The following is a 15,689-nucleotide window of genomic DNA, read 5'->3' on the forward strand; positions in this document are numbered from 1 at the left end:
TCTTGTCTGAGTTGTGCTCTTTCCCAGTGATGACAGCCCCTCATGTGCCCTCATGTTCTAACCAAGCTTTCCCAGCTGGACAGAGATTTCCATTTTTGGTATAGGAAATGTGAAATGGTAGAGACAGGAGGAGAGGTGGATAACCTGAATTCTATGTGTGGCATTCCTGGTCTTAATTCAGTGGTCTAACTTTTTCAAGTTTTATTTTATTCAGCATATGTAGAGGATAGATATTGACTCCCTCCAAAACGTGGAGAGTAACACATCCTTATAATCTATTTCCTGACAATAACCACTAATAGCACTAAGTCTTGCTGAAACTTTTTCTTCACATAGGGTAAAGTATTATTAACTTATTTTATGAAGTGAGATAATGATGTTTGAAACATAATTTTTGCACTTAACAATATACCTTACATATTTTTCCATTTCAGTACATATGAATTCACCTCTTTCTCTTTAATGATTACATGATATTCCATTGCATGGCTGAGATATGATCCACTTCTCTGCCCTCTATTACTGGGTGTTTGAGTTGGCCACACAACTCTGACCTTTCAAGGAAATGGATAATGTGCCTAAATAAACCACTATCTACTGGCTAGAAATATACACACTTGGCCCCCCTGTTTTGACTTAATTCATCCCAGAAGCACTATCTCTATACTGATGCTTGTTATTAAATGTAAACCCTATATGTAATTAACTGTTTATTTGTCTTTTGTTTTTGCCTTTTCTTCTTATGCAGTCATCTACAGCCAGGGACAAGGATGAACCAGCTCTACCGGTAGGAAGGAGTGGCTCTGTCTGCCTGTTCCTGTGCCTGTGGATAGTGTGGGAGGGGTGGGAGGAAGGGGGACTGTGTGATCAACAGATCACCCTCTCCCTTGGCATACTTAGGTGGTTTGATTCAGTGGGGTGTATGCATACTGTGTTCTATAATTAGTGACAACTGAATTCTGACATTCACTGACAAATTACCTCTGGTCTTAAGTTTCAAAATTTTGAATTCTCTCTTTCATTGGGTATGAACTTTTTTGGGAGTTGAAAGAGTAAGGAATTTCCAATTTACATTCCAAGGGATGTTGAGCTGATATTAAAAAACAGAACAGAATCTAATGCTTGATAACTGTTTTCTTTGTGTATCCACATGCATGTACTTTTTGATTGAAAATTTCTTTTGGTCCTATCAAAAGAAATGCTGCATGAGATTTAAATGTTCAGTATATACAGAATGTCTGAAAAAATGCATTATGTTCTTCTGTAGATATAATCCAATTCTAATGAAGATGCCCGAAGCAGAGTTCTTCTAAGTTCCCAGAATAACAACCTTAGTAGACATGGTTAAGAAAAATTATTGACAACAAACACATTTTCCAGTTCCTACCCAGTCAACACAACACATTACATGTTGTTCAACACAAGGAAATGACCCTGTGAGCTTATAAATCCAGCCATCAAAATTACATTTCAACCTTATTTAAGTCTTCTAACCTTGCCACTAAAATATTTTGAAACTTAATTATTTAATCCTCTCTAACTAAATAGCACAAAGCATTTGCAAATGTGATAGGCTCCTAGTGCCAGAAGGAGTAGTGATTAAGTTGCTTATAATGGCATCTTTCCTCCTATAATGCTGAGGGCAAAGGCTGACAACATTCGTTGAGAGCACAGAGGATATGGCAGAACCACTCCCAGATTCCTGCACAAGCCTCAGTCTCTTCTGTGGAGTCGCATGGTCTCGTTCAAATTTAGGCACCAGTAATACCCTTAGATTCTTATCTGAACCCTATTGATTTGAGAATGTGATTTTAGCAGAATATCAATTATAATAAAATCACACTAAGAAAGTCAGATTTCTCCATGTATCTCATGCTGAGATTTTACTCATCCTGCACACTCGTTACAGGTTTCCTGTTTGTCACCAGATGTTGAAGCATGATTTTTAATAAGCATGTTATAAGATGAGGTCTGTACAAGAAGTGTTTGGAAACACTTTCCAAGTTAATCAAGTTAACCAGATTTTTGGTTTTTGGGGGTTGTTTTTCATTTGGGTTTTTTATCTTTTTATAATGATGGGTTTGAGCTCATGGCCTTGTGCTTGCTAGATAAGTGCTCTACCATTTGAGCCTTGCCTCCAACCCTTTCTGTTTTATTTTTCAGATAGTGACATTTTTTCCTCTAGGCCAGCCTTGGATGGCTATCTTCCCACTTACACCTTCCATGTTGCCAGGACTATAGCCACCATGCCCAGATTTGTTGTTGAGATAGGGTATTGCTAACTTTTTGCCCCAGGTGACCTCAAACTGTTGCTCTCCTATCTCCATCTCCCAAGTAGCTGAGATTGCAGGAGCTTGCCACAATATCCAGCTTTAACTAGATTTCTTTATTGCTTCACTTAGTGGTCTAGTGTGTGCTTTGATGAGTTGGTATCAGATAAGGTTCTTTTCAAATATGTTTAGTTATGGAGTGTCTTATAGAACTTTTCTTGGGAAGCCCCTTTATAAGTTTATAGTATGATGAAATATCCTGCCATATTGAAGATTGGAAGACTTAATGGGAAATATTATTTTATTCTTACCTGATCCCAGAAAAAAAAACATCATGTTAAGTTTTTGGACCAAAGTTCAATAAGAATTAACTCACTGATATTATAATCTCTCCCCTTAAATCTGTCTACAAAGCTCAGCTTGTTCTAAGTATCTTCCCCATGATAAGCAGGACAAAAATCAACCAAGAGGAAGAAATGAGTTTGTATTCAGGATAAAAATCTGTCAAAATACAGAGGGTTTGGGATGTTATTTTTTTTAGACTGTTTGCTTTTAGAGATAAAAGAGTTTGTTGGTAACCTCATCTCTAGAAGCTCATTCATCTTCTCTCAAATCTCACAACTAGTAGGAGTTTGTGCAAAGCCAGGAGAATGTTCCATGGATTCATCATAGGAGGCTTAGTCTGGATCCCACTTAACACAGGCCATAGTGCTTTCTAGAGCTGAGCTGCCACCCCCATAGGAGAGGTGCATGATGATTCTTTGGGGAGCAAGGAGAAACTATTAGGACCTCTGTCATTTACTTTTTGTTTCATTATTCTAAACTTTGTTGGGAAATGTTCTGTGTGCTCATATTTTAGTATGTGTTTCTGTAGATATGAATATGGACATTGGTATAGGTGCAAGGTACAAACTAAAAGATTTTACTGATAGGATCACAATCCAAAAATTTTAGAGACCGCCAACTACTTTAGTAGCAGTTTTTGAGAAAAGCAGTCCTGGTATCCACACTTCTATCCTTCACATTGCCTGTGTTGCTTGGACACCTCGTGTTACTTCTCTGAGGCCATTTCTTCATCTACGTAAAGTCCACACTAACAGTATCTACTTTGTGTTGTTCATTTTGAGAATGGGATAAGAACGACGTGAAACGGGTAGCACATGGTCTGCCATTTAGTGGGCTCTTAAAACAATGAAAGCAATTAATTCACTAAGTAGGAAAAGATGTGAGAAAGCCTTTCCCTCAGGCATTTGAGATGTACTTTGTTCGCCTGCATGGTCGTGTGAGAGAGATCAGTGATCAGGGTGGATGAGTGTCTTATCTCCGATGTGCTTGCCCTCCCTTTCTGAGAACTGACAGCATTTTTGGTTTCTCTGCTCAGGCTAAGCCGCGCCTCCAGCGAGGCGGAAGCTCTGCCTCCCTGCACAACAGTCTCATGAGGAACAGCATCTTCCAACTCATGATCCACACCCTCGACCCGCTCGCTGAAGGTAAACGCCAGGCTTGGTCTGGGAGAAAAGGTGTCAAATGCTTCTCTTCTTAAAACGTTTACACTGTGGTCACACCTGCCCGCCAACCTCCTCCCAGTGAGCGTCTGCCAGAGGAAGCCCTGGCCCTTTGGCCTGCTGTAACTGCCACAGCTCAATTTCTGATGGATGGTTTTGTACCGGGAGCGGGATGTGAGGTCCGTGTACTGATTCTGTCTTTTGATGCCTCTGGCATAAACACAGCTTGTTATGAGGCAGAGGACAGAAAGCTGTGCCTCCCACATACAGGTAGAGTAACCATTTTCCTTTATCGTCCTTTCAAAGTTTCAAAACAAAGTTGTGTGTGAAGATAAATTGTGCACCTTAAAAGGACGAGAGAGGAAAAGGGCCCCCTGGTTTAGGAGGGTTGTGAGCAGTTGGGAAATGCTCACAGCAGAAAGTTGATATTGTACTGATTCTTTGGCAGATGGAGGGTGGTGGAAGTGAGCATTTAAGCATCTGAAGAACCCTTAGATAGAATCAGTCACTGAAGACCTTGTCTACCTTTCAGGTAGCCAAAAGAACCATCACAAAGAATCCAGTATTGTGTCCTTCCAGTTGTACTCGGCCACAGTGCAGCCAAATGCATCGTATTTCTTCACTTGCATAAGTATTCTAAAAATACCAATTCTTTAAGGAAAAATCAATCTGATGTCAAATAAATGCCAGAGTTTTGCCACAAGCAAGGGGTTCAGATATAACCAAGTTTGTTCTCCTTTCACTCCTGATCTATAAGCAAGCCTGATATTACACAGGAGCTAATTTGGATGGTGGGAAGAATACGGACTGAAAAACAGGCAAGTGCACCTGAAGGAGCACATAGGATCTGATTGTCAGTCATGTCCCATGTATGGTCTGACCCAATATCAGGCTTTGCTAAGTAATTTCAAGGGTACAGGTGATTAAGAGGCTTGTATGATATAAAGACAAATTTGGGCCCCAAGAGCAGCTCACCAGGTCCTACCCTTCACTCATTGAGCATTCACCTCCTACCCAGAATAATAGGTGAGGATCACAAGGTCACTTCCCACCAAGTATGGAATTTGTCCCCATTATAACCCAGAGAGTTATAGACTTGACATGTTGCATAGTTGATATTCCCCAAAGCACCCTGCTTCATCAGTTCCAGATTCTATTTACTAGACATGATCCTTAACCAGGGACATCCTAAACACTTTACTATTCACTCAGGGGTCCCTTCATCAAGGGGATTAGACCTGATCACCAGCCTTCTTTTCTTTCCAGCAGGCTAAACCTGCAGAGAAGGAAGTGAAGGAATTGCAGGCCAACTGTTTTCCCTCCTTCCTGCCATGAAGCCATCGTGTGACTTTGGGCAAGTTAGGGTCTCTCTAGAACCTGGTTTCTTTACCTGTAATAATACTTTTCTTTCTTGGGCACTTTACAGTTGACACACCTGTAAATTTGCACTTCACAGTATATGTCATAGCTAACGTTATTCTCTGTTCATAAACTATTATACCATCAAACATAGATCTCAAACATGTCTTCCACTCTCCCTCAGCCAGTGTATTCTTCCAGCCATCTTTATTACTTCCTGCAAGTAGCTTCCAAGATGGCCTCCCTTTTCTTCCACTGCCTCTACCTAAACATAGTTTCCACACAGCAGCCCAAGTAATCTTTAAAAGTCTAGACTCAACAGGAATCACTTTGTTTTAGCCACATGGCCCTTTTCATCTTTACATAGACAGCTTTTAATCGTCTCAGGCTGTTGCCATAGGCTGTTCCCACGACAAAACACTTTTCCTTCCCTCTACCACCTTCCATTTTTCCCTTCTCTCCTCTTTCCCATTCTTCAGCACTCTATCCAGATGCATCTTGAATGTCCAGTATAAAGCAGAGCTCCCAATTCTCATCTCTGTGCACCCTTTAATTATAATTGTAATGAGCACATTACAATTTTGTGATTATTTGTTTGTTGTCTGTTTCTGTCAGGATACACTAAGTTTCTTGAGAGTAGGGTGTTGTTTTTTTCACTAGCTGCCCCAGTGCTGAACAGACTACCTGATTTATAGTAGCTGCTGAGGCTCAGAAAGACCAAGCGACTTGACCAAAATCATGCTATTAAAGCCCCCCTAAAGCCATCCAGGTTACAGAAGGTAAATTGTACCTTCTTATTTTGAGATGCCATCTTGTCTGCCCCATTGCCCTGGAGAATCTTGTGATTATCTGCCTCAGCTCATTTATGAGCAAGTGACTTCATAGAATTTTTTTTGGATGTGACAGACAAGGCTACTAGTATTACATAGTGATGAAGAGGAAAGACTCCAGAACCAGACTTTCTGAGTCCAGATCCCAAATCTGCATTGCTAGCTGTGTGACCTTGAAAAAGTTACTTAACCTGTCTGTGCCTCTGTTTCCTCATCTATAAAATCAGAATAATATATAGTGATGTCTGCACCATGGGGTTGTTGTAAAGACTAAAACAATGAATAGAATTGCAGGCATGGCTCAAATGGTAGAGTGGCTGCTTGGCAAATGTAAGTTCAAATCCCAGTGCCATCAAAAAAGAAAAGAATTAATAGACATACAACATTTAACATAAAGCCTGGCACATCATAAGTACCAGATATGGAGCTAGAGTGATTCTGATGCATTATTTTTTTGAATTTTGTAGCATATTAAAATCAATTTGTCTATATAGACAGGACCTGGGGGGAAAAAATTTGTCCAGGACATCACATATCCTGTCTTCATTCATCTGTCTTGAGAAAAAGAGGTGAAACACCTTTCTAAGAACAATACTTTGGTCTATAACCTTGTTCTCACATCATTCCTTTAGTCATTTTTCTTCCTTCATGTATGCCCAGTCTCTTCTTTATTGCTTCTGTCTCTCTGCCATTTACACAATCGAGTTTCCTTTTCCCGGAGCGATCCTTTCCTGGACCTTGCTACTCCAGTGAGCCTTGACTCCAATGTACTTTCTTTTCCCCATTACTTGTTGAAAGAATAATTCACAGCTCTTTCACTCATCTTCATAAAGTTTTTGGAAACCACTATACATTTTATTGTCCCCTATGGTCCTTTCCCTCCTTAGGCTCTGTCCGTGTGTGTTGTTTTCTCACTCTTATGTCAGCACTGACCTCTCTTGTGAAGACATTCTGAAGATAAGCATTTCCAACTGCCCAGTGGACAGCTTCCCTCATGTTCTCAGGATTTTCAAGTCTGCTGCATTATTTTGAAAAGTTATATTTTTAAAATTTTTAAACATTCCAAAAATTTTTAAATATTCCAAATATTTAAAAAATATTTAAAAAATAGTGAAAAAAATATGTCTCCTCTATCTTTCCTCCCAGTTTTCTCCAGTTTCTCAATTCTCCCCAGAAGAAATCACTGTTTTCAGTTTCTTGGGGCTTTTTCCAGAGCTGTTCTAATCATAATTAACTGAGTGTGTGAGAGTGTGTGTGTGTCCTTGTCCACAGTTCTCAGCAATCTAAATTTTCCTCCCTTTTGTTTGGAGGAGTTTAATTTTTGAAATGGTTTGTTTTTGTTTGGAGGGAAGGTTATGTTTTGTTTCTGTCAGATAAGAACAAGCGAATCTGGGTTGTCTCGGAGTTGGGCCATCAGTGATTTTCCAAAACACCTGGTCCTTGTGGCGCTAAGCTGCAATTAAATTGTTTGTTCCTGCTCTAGCAGGATGTGCCTTCTGAATCCAGGCACTGGTTTCAAGGTGAAATCTCTCCCTGAAAGACATGGAGAGCTCCAGGAGTGTGAATCTGAGAGATGCTGAGAGCTCTAATCAGTTCTGGACTTGAGTGATTAGAAAATATGGAAAGCCCTTCAATGCTTTAAAATTGCTCCATTGCACACGGCCAAGAAAGCAGATTGCTCTGGTATTTCCCCCCCCCCCAAAAAAAATTCACAATCATTTTCCATTCCAAGAACAGCCAAAAAACATTAACCCACAGCTCTCGGACATAGTCATCTCTCTTTCAGTTTGCACCTAATCACTTGAATTCACATGGCTTTGTGCCAGACTGCCACCTTGAACGATATAGAGCATCGGTTACATCACCAGGTTCACCCCACAAGCATTGCAGCAGCTTCCCTATTGCCACCAAAGGACAGGTCATTGATGCTCCTGGCATTGACCTGGCTTAGTACATTGGCACCACTGGTATGCAGTCAATGTCTACAAAGGGAAATATTAACTTCATTTGAAAACATCATCTAGGAGAGACGGCCTATCATTTACATTTCCTTTTCCTCTTTTGTGCCACTCAGGTATTTTTGTCTTCCAAAATCCAGTGATTACACCCAGGCTAAAAGCCTTTGGTGGTGGCTGGTTTGATCCCTGGACCTGTATCACAAAGCCCAGCAGTGTTTGTGTTTTCATTAGGTATTGATGTAGCACAAAGCAAAGCACCCACAACTTGGTGGCTTAAAGCACCCACCACGTTATTATTACTTATGATTTTGTGGATCAGGAATTTGGGCAGGAATCAGCTGGGTGATTCCTCCATTCCATGCGGTATCAATGGACGTCATTCGGTAGTATCCAGCTGGTAGACAGATAGGACTGAAGGTCTGAGAGGGGCTCATTCATATGTCCAGCACCTTTGAACTGACTAGGCTCAGCTCAGTGTCTCTGACTCTCCATGTGTCTCAGTGCCTTTGCATGTGGCCAGACTTCTTATTTGGTGGCTATGGCTTCTAAGAGCAAACCTTCCAGGAGACCAAGGTAAAAGCTACAAGGCTTCTTGTGACCTAGCCTGGCAAGTCCCAAGACTATTACCTTAACTGTCACTAAGGCCAGCCCAGAACCCATAGGAGGGCATGAGTCCCCAACTCTCAACAGGAGGAATACTAAAAATTTAGAGCCATCTTTAATCTAGCCCAGTCTATTTCAGGGACTCACCTGACTGCTTGTTCACCTCTACCCCGTGTGTCTATTCACTGTATAGAAGGACAAGACATAGTCAGTCTGACAAATGAGCTTAACAGTGCTTTTCAGTGATACAAAACTGTTCATAAAAAGAAGAGAACTGCCTAAGTCTCTTAAGAATGGTTGGAATAAAGATTTTTGCTTTATAAGGAAGCCCTAGAAAACTAGAATTATCAGTCTTTGAGATTATGCCATGACTGTCTGAATTGATCTTTCTAATAAATTCACTGTTTAACATTTTTTCTAAATAAACCATCACACTTATCTAGGTGTACAAATTTATGAACCTAAAACAAGAATGCTGCATGGTGCACTTGTGGAGTGAGAAGCAGCCTCTACTGTCTATTTGTCTAATAGTAAAACACCAACTTAACATTCGTAGGCCAGGCACTTACCTGAGAGTTCCATGTAAACCATCTCATTTCTTCCTTACCCAGCCCCTCTCCATCACGCAGAGGACACTAACATGTAAAGAGGTTATGTCATGCCTCCAGGTGACATAGGAAGTAAATTGACTGTCATATACTTGACTTAAAGTCTGTGTTTGTACTTGTGCTATTCTGCTTTCTTATGTAACCTCATATCCAACTCAGTGCTCCTGGTGTGGACACCAGTGTGAATCTCTAGAGCTCCTGTAACCTGTTTCTGTACCAGTTATGTATTTAATCCATACAAGTGTGGATTTCCCATACACAATCCTCCACAGCAAGGCCTGCCATCGCTGCAGCTTCTCCATCACTTATCCCATACCTCATTTGTCCCCAGCACGCCTGACTCTCATCACTTGGCTTGTGCTTAAGAGTTTTCCTCTCATACGTGAAATTACTGCTGCCTATCTACACAGGAAAAGGAAGCCCATGACCAATTCTGCGACTCTGGGACAGCCCAATGACCTGGCAATGACAATGAAGAGAGTGGCATGGGAAGAAGACAGGAGGGATGGCATTAGTTTTGATTTTTGTGCAGCTGACCAGCCTGTGGTCCAAGACTCAGACTGCTTGGGTTTAAATCCTGCCATGGCCTCTTTCCCTGAGACTTTGAGCAAGCTATTTAACTTCATTGGGCCTCAATTTTTTCCACTGTGTAAAACTGGGTAGTTATAAGTGTGTGCTTATTGTTACTTGACCTTCACAGTTCTTGGGTTCTTCACCTTTAAAAGGGGATGGTGATAGTTTTGCTATCAGAAGTTTATAGTAAGGATTCAATACAGCAATACCCAAAAGATAGATAAGAACCACTGACAATATTTTCAGTTAAAATTGTGGTCAGAATCCAACTGGTTTAACTTATAGTTGTTTTTAGGGCTTTATTATTCTTATTTAACCAGAGCCAAATAGTAAGCAGTCCAAGACCCTGCCTTTAGGGTCCCTATCGCCTTCTTTTTCATTCTTCCATCCATAGCATGTGTCTCTCACCTTCATCCTTTTAGGATGAGGCTATTCCTCTTCTACATGCTCTCTGCCAACATATCTGTATTCTAGCAGGAAAAGGGGGGAGGTGAAGACAGGGAAGCTGTCTGGTTTATCAGAAAAATATTATGATTCCCAGAAATAGTTTTCTACTACATCACATGGGCCAGAACAAGACTATGTGACCACTTGAACAGAAGAATTTCTGGCTCCTTTAGACTCTGCTTTCTCAAACAAAATTAGTGTGCTTCGTAAGGAAGAAGGGAGGGATGGGTATCAGGAAAGCAGCATTAGTGTCTACCTCTTGTTATTGTTGCTACTTAGGAAATTTGAAGTGCCTGCTTTGTTGGAGGAAAATATGCTCCTTTTCTCTCTGATTTGGAACAAGGAAAAAATATGTTGGGGGATAAAGATGGCCAGGACTGACCTTTGGGGAGAAAAAGAAGTATAGGAAAAATGGTTATATATTCCCTCTCCCCAGCCCTGCTGGTCCTTTGAGTCAGTCCTGTGGCTGGGGGGAATGAATAATGCCCAGGTTTGGTCTTGGGCTACTCCCATATGTTCCTGCAGCCCTGGGCCCAGCTTTATAGATAGAAATAGTCAGATCGTCAGGCAGGTGAGTGTCTTCCAAAGACTTCAGAGAAAGGGATGTCACAGTCTTCTCTGGTGATCGGTCACAAGTCAAATAACTATTCAAGATCCAGGGATGAGAATAAAGAAAGTAAAAGTTTAATCAAATTTGCTTTGATGTTCATGATGATAGTATACATTCAAAATGTAAAATATCAATTTTTCCCTTATTCATTTATTCATATGTGCATACATTGTTTGGGCTATTTCTCCCCCTTATCCGCCCCCCTTCTTCCCCTACCCCCCTCACTTCCAGGAAGAACCTGTTCTGCCCTTTTCTCCAATTTTGTTGAACAGTAGACATAAGCAATAATAAGAAAGACATAGCATTTTTGCTAGTTGAGGAAAGGATAGCTACACAGAGAGATTCCTAGCATTGCTTTCATGCACAAGTGTGTTACAACCCGAATTGATTCATCTCTACCTGACTTCTTCACTACCTCCTGGTCACCTTCCCATACTGAGCTCTGTCATTTTAAGGTTACTGTATTAGCTCCTCTGCAGTGAGGACATCATACACGTTCAAGTTTTGGGTTTCCTACCTTTCCCTATTCCTCCTGTATGCAATCTCCCCTTAGCGTGTGACCCAAGTCTAATAATATCACTGCATTCATTTTAGATCTAAAGTCCGCATATGAGGGAGGACATACAAGTTTTGGCTTTCTGAGCCTGGCTAACTTCACTTAAGATGATGTTCTCCAGTTCCATCCATTTATTTGTGAATGATAAGATTTCATTCTTCTTCATGGCTAAAAAAAATTCCTTTGTGTATAAATACCACATTTTCTTAAACCATTCGTCAGTAGTGGGGCATCTTGGCTGTTTCCATAACTTGGCTATTGTGAATAGTGCTGCAATAAACATGGGTGTGCAGGTGCTTCTGGAGTAACCTGAGTCGCATTCCTTTGGGTATATCCCCAGGAGTGGGATTGCTGGCTCATATGGCAGATCTATGTTTAGTTTTTTAAGAAGCCTCCATATTGTTTTCCAGAGTTTTGCACTAGCTTACATTCCCACCAGCAGTGTATGAGGGTTCCTTTTCCCCACATCCTCGCCAACATGTGTTGGTGGTGGTATTTTTGACGATAACTATTCTAAGGGATGAGGTGGAATCTTAGTGTGGTTTTGATTTGTTATTTCCTTTATGGCCAGAGATGGTGAGCATTTTTTTCATGTGTTTTTTGGCCATTTGAATTTCTTCTTTTGAGAAAGTTCTGTTTAGTTCAGTTGCCCATTTCTTTATTAGTTCATTGATTTTGGGGGGTTTAGTTTTTGGAGCTCCCTGTATATTCTGGTTATCAGTCCTTTGTCTGATGTATAGCTGGCAAATATTTTCTCCCACTCTGTGGGTGATCTCTTCAGTTTAGAGACCATTTCTTTTGATGTGCAGAAGCTCTTTAATTTTATGTAGTCCCATTTGTCCATCCTTTCTCTTAATTGCTGAGCTGCTGGGATTCTATTAAGGAAGTCATTGCCTATACCTATTGCTTCCAGAGTATTCATTCTTTGTTCTTTCCTGTACTAATTTCAGAGTTTTGGGTCTGATATTAAGGTCCTTGGTCCATTTTGAGTTGATACTAGAACAGGATGATAATCATGGATCTAGTTTCAGTTTTCTGCAGGCAGACAACCACTTTTCTCAGCAACATTTGTTGAAAGGCTGTCTTTTCTCCATTGTATGTTTTTGGCCCCTTTGTCAAAAATAAGGTAGGCAGAGCTGTGTGGATTCATATCCAGGTCCTCTATTCTGTTCCATTGGTCTTCATATCTGTTTTTGTTCCAGTACCATGCTGTTTTTATTGCTATTGCTTTATAATATAGTTTGAAGTTGGGTATTGTGATACCTCCAGCATTGCTCTTTTTGCTGAGTATTGCCTTGACTAATAGAGGTCTCTTGTGTTTCCAAATGAACACAGAGATTTTTCAATCTCTGTGATGAATGTCATTGGGATTTTGATGGAACTTGCGTTGAACATGTAGATTGCTTTTGATAGTATAGCCATTTTACATTTTTTCTACCAATCCATTAGCACAGGAAATCTTTCCACCTTCTGTAGTTCTCCTCAATCTCTTTCTTCAGGGATTTATAGTTCTCCTTGTAGAGGTCTTTCACATCCTTTGTTGTTTACTCCTCAGTATTTGATTCTTTTTGAGGCTATTGTAAATGGAATTGTTTCCATATGTTCTTTCTCAATTTGTTCATTGATGGTGTATAGAAAAGCTAATGATTTCTGTAAGTTGATTTTGTATACTGCCATGTTGCTGAAGCTGTTTATGGTGTCTAGGAGTTTAGGGGTAGAGTTTTTTGGGTCTTTAAGATATAGGATCATGTCATCTGCAAATAGGGATATTTTGGCAGTTTCTTTAACATTTGAAAAATATTCAAGGATGAAAATTACTATCTTGACCAAAGAGGCAACAAAGTTATTTTTCAAATAAAACAGTATCTATTATATGGTAGTATTTTTGCTCAACAAAATGTATCATTATCAGTGACACTGGGAGCTCCACTTATTGAGCACTTGTCTAGGACCTCATATGAACATCATCACCACCGCTTCATGGATGAATACCAAGTGACCTGATTGGTGACCTGAGCAGGTGAATGTTATATCCATACCCATTCCTCTAGGAGACTGTCCATCTGCTCAAGAGGTAGACTCAAGGAAGTGAGAATTGTTTCCTATTTTTTATAAAGAATTGTAGCCATTGAGTCATCAGAGAAGAAATTGAGCACAGTGTTTGATAATAGTGTGGATTGGCTCTGGACCAGACCCCTGGGTTCTACTCTTGTACCAGTTCTGTCCTGTACTAACTTTGTGATCTTGGATGATTCGTTTCCCCTCTCTGTATCTCAGTTTCCTTCCTTATCTGTGAAATAATAATACCTCATTGGCTACATTGGGCTGTTTTAAGAAAATGTGAGCTAATACATGAAAAGCAATTAAAATAGAGCATAAATACTAGTAAAATGCTGTTATTATTAAGAAAAGATGGAAAAAGACTTCAGTATAAACTGTTGCTTGCTCCAGACAGCACTTGCATGTGATAATACCTTTTCAGCTATTGAAGTTGAGCACTTGATAAGAACCAAGTACTGTCCTTTGCAACCATCTTACTCAAGTCTCTTAGCAAGTCCATGAGAAAGGTTCTGTTATCCTTATTTACAGATGAGGAAACTGAGGCCCCACGTGGTTTTCTTATTTTCCCCAGTCACAGTTCTAAGATATCAGAGCTGGGCTTCTAACTCAGGTTGTCCTAGCAGCCCTGCTGCTTAATATGTCCTGTTCCTACCTCTCAGGAGCACTTCCCTTCCAGGGTCAGATTTGGGGAAGCCATTTACCTGGGACTACACCATGTAATTCCATACCGGACTCAAGTTAAGGTTCAGTGTGTTCATCTTCCTTGTTTCCATTCCTGGTTCCCATCCTGTTTTCCCCAACTTCCAATCATCAGGAAAGAGATGTGAAGCTCCTTTTGTCCCTTCCTTTGAAGAGATTTCTGTTGATCTGTTAGTCCAATTTTTATAGTGGACTTCAATCCTTTGCTGAAAAACCATTTCTCAAAACCTGTTAATCTAAGAATCCTGGTTTCCCTAAAATATAGTGAAATCATGCCCCACATCAGCTAAAAGCCATCTATCTCACCAACAAAGTCTTAGCCCTTACGGTGACCCTACACCCCCTGTGACTTGACTCTTTCATCTGTTTTCCTTCCTTCCTCCCTTCCCTCCTCCCTGACCCCTCCATTCCTTGCTGCCCTCCTCTCTCTGCCTGACTTCTTTCCTCTCCCCTCACTCTGTCTGATCTCTCTCTTTCCTCTTATTTGTTATTCCCCTTGATATTCTTTTCTGGCTTCCTAAAAGCTCCTCCTACAAACTCCAAGCTTACTTCTGCCTCAGGTCCTTTGCACAAGTTTCCTCTTTCCCTAGACATACAAAGGGCTCCTGTCCTTCCTTCCCTTAAGTCAGCTTTCAAATGTTATCTGACCAGAGAAAACTTAATCAACCTTTGAAAATTTTATCTGAATCAACATGATGGTAATACATTAGAATTCCCAATCTTCCTTGCCCTGCTCACTATTTCTCCATAATACTTATCACCATGAATGAATCTATTGTTTGTTTCCTGCTTACATCTACCCTTATATGGCCAACAACCCAGGATTTGAGACAGCTTTTGCTCTATCCCCAGGACAAAAGGGTCACAATAAATACTTAAGACTGAGTAGAATGAGCATTTGTTTTTATAATTTCTCTTTAGTCACACTATTTTCTTAATCCATGTTCTGTCATAAGCTTCTTTAGTTGTGACCAGCAAAGTCTTATTTCATTGGTGGTTGTTTTGCAGTAGTGAAGAACCTCCTGGTCTGGTTTGACCTCTTCTGTATCACCAGACTATCACACAGCACTGACATTTGGCAGGTACTTGGCCACTGCTTGCTGAGTGATTGGATAAATTTTCCTCTAGCTCTGGAGTCCCTGCTGCAATGGGCTGGAAATGTTCTCTCTCTTCTTCTCATCCTTGATGAGTCTCCTGACCCCTCTTCCTCTTTCCCTTCCAGGTACTTTGTTCTTCTCTCATTTCCTTTCCTTTTCTTCCCTTTGATATACTGTTGGCCCTTTGATTTATTGCATTCTGTGGACCTAATTTTATAAGTTCAAGGAATTATCATCACTACGAGGTTTACCGTCACTAAGAAGTTTACTGGTTAAACCATTCACTCACTTTACAGATCCAAACACGTGTAAAATATCACCTAGCATGTGATTTGATGTTAAGATGAGCTTCAGAAGAAAACCTCAAGAGCAACACTTCCTTACTCCATTGCTATAGACTCAGAAACTTCCCTTCAGTTCTAGTAATTTATCCTTCCTTATGGACATCTGAAATTGCTTTATATTTTTTTAATTAAAACAATTTTATTAGTAGTATTAATATTTGTGAAATAA

At 40.3% G+C, this 15,689-nt stretch overlaps 1 protein-coding gene across 6 annotated transcripts in view; it reads left to right on the plus strand.

Annotated features, from left to right (window-relative positions):
• The window catches only part of Slc24a2 (solute carrier family 24 member 2), a 220,233-nt gene that overhangs the window by 137,192 nt on the left and 67,352 nt on the right, over positions 1–15,689 (plus strand). For 4 of the 6 annotated variants that reach the window (XM_074051729.1, XM_074051724.1, XM_074051727.1 and 1 more), the window contains exons 3-4: positions 749–787; positions 3,652–3,760. In XM_074051729.1, coding sequence (XP_073907830.1) covers positions 749–787; positions 3,652–3,760 — 148 coding nt within the window. The remainder of the gene's footprint in view (positions 1–748; positions 788–3,651; positions 3,761–15,689) is intronic. The other 2 variants (XM_074051726.1, XM_074051728.1) reach the window with 1 other exon arrangement.

The sequence above is a fragment of the Castor canadensis genome, chromosome 13, assembly GCF_047511655.1.
Source record: "Castor canadensis chromosome 13, mCasCan1.hap1v2, whole genome shotgun sequence".
Lineage (NCBI taxonomy): Eukaryota > Metazoa > Chordata > Mammalia > Rodentia > Castoridae > Castor > Castor canadensis.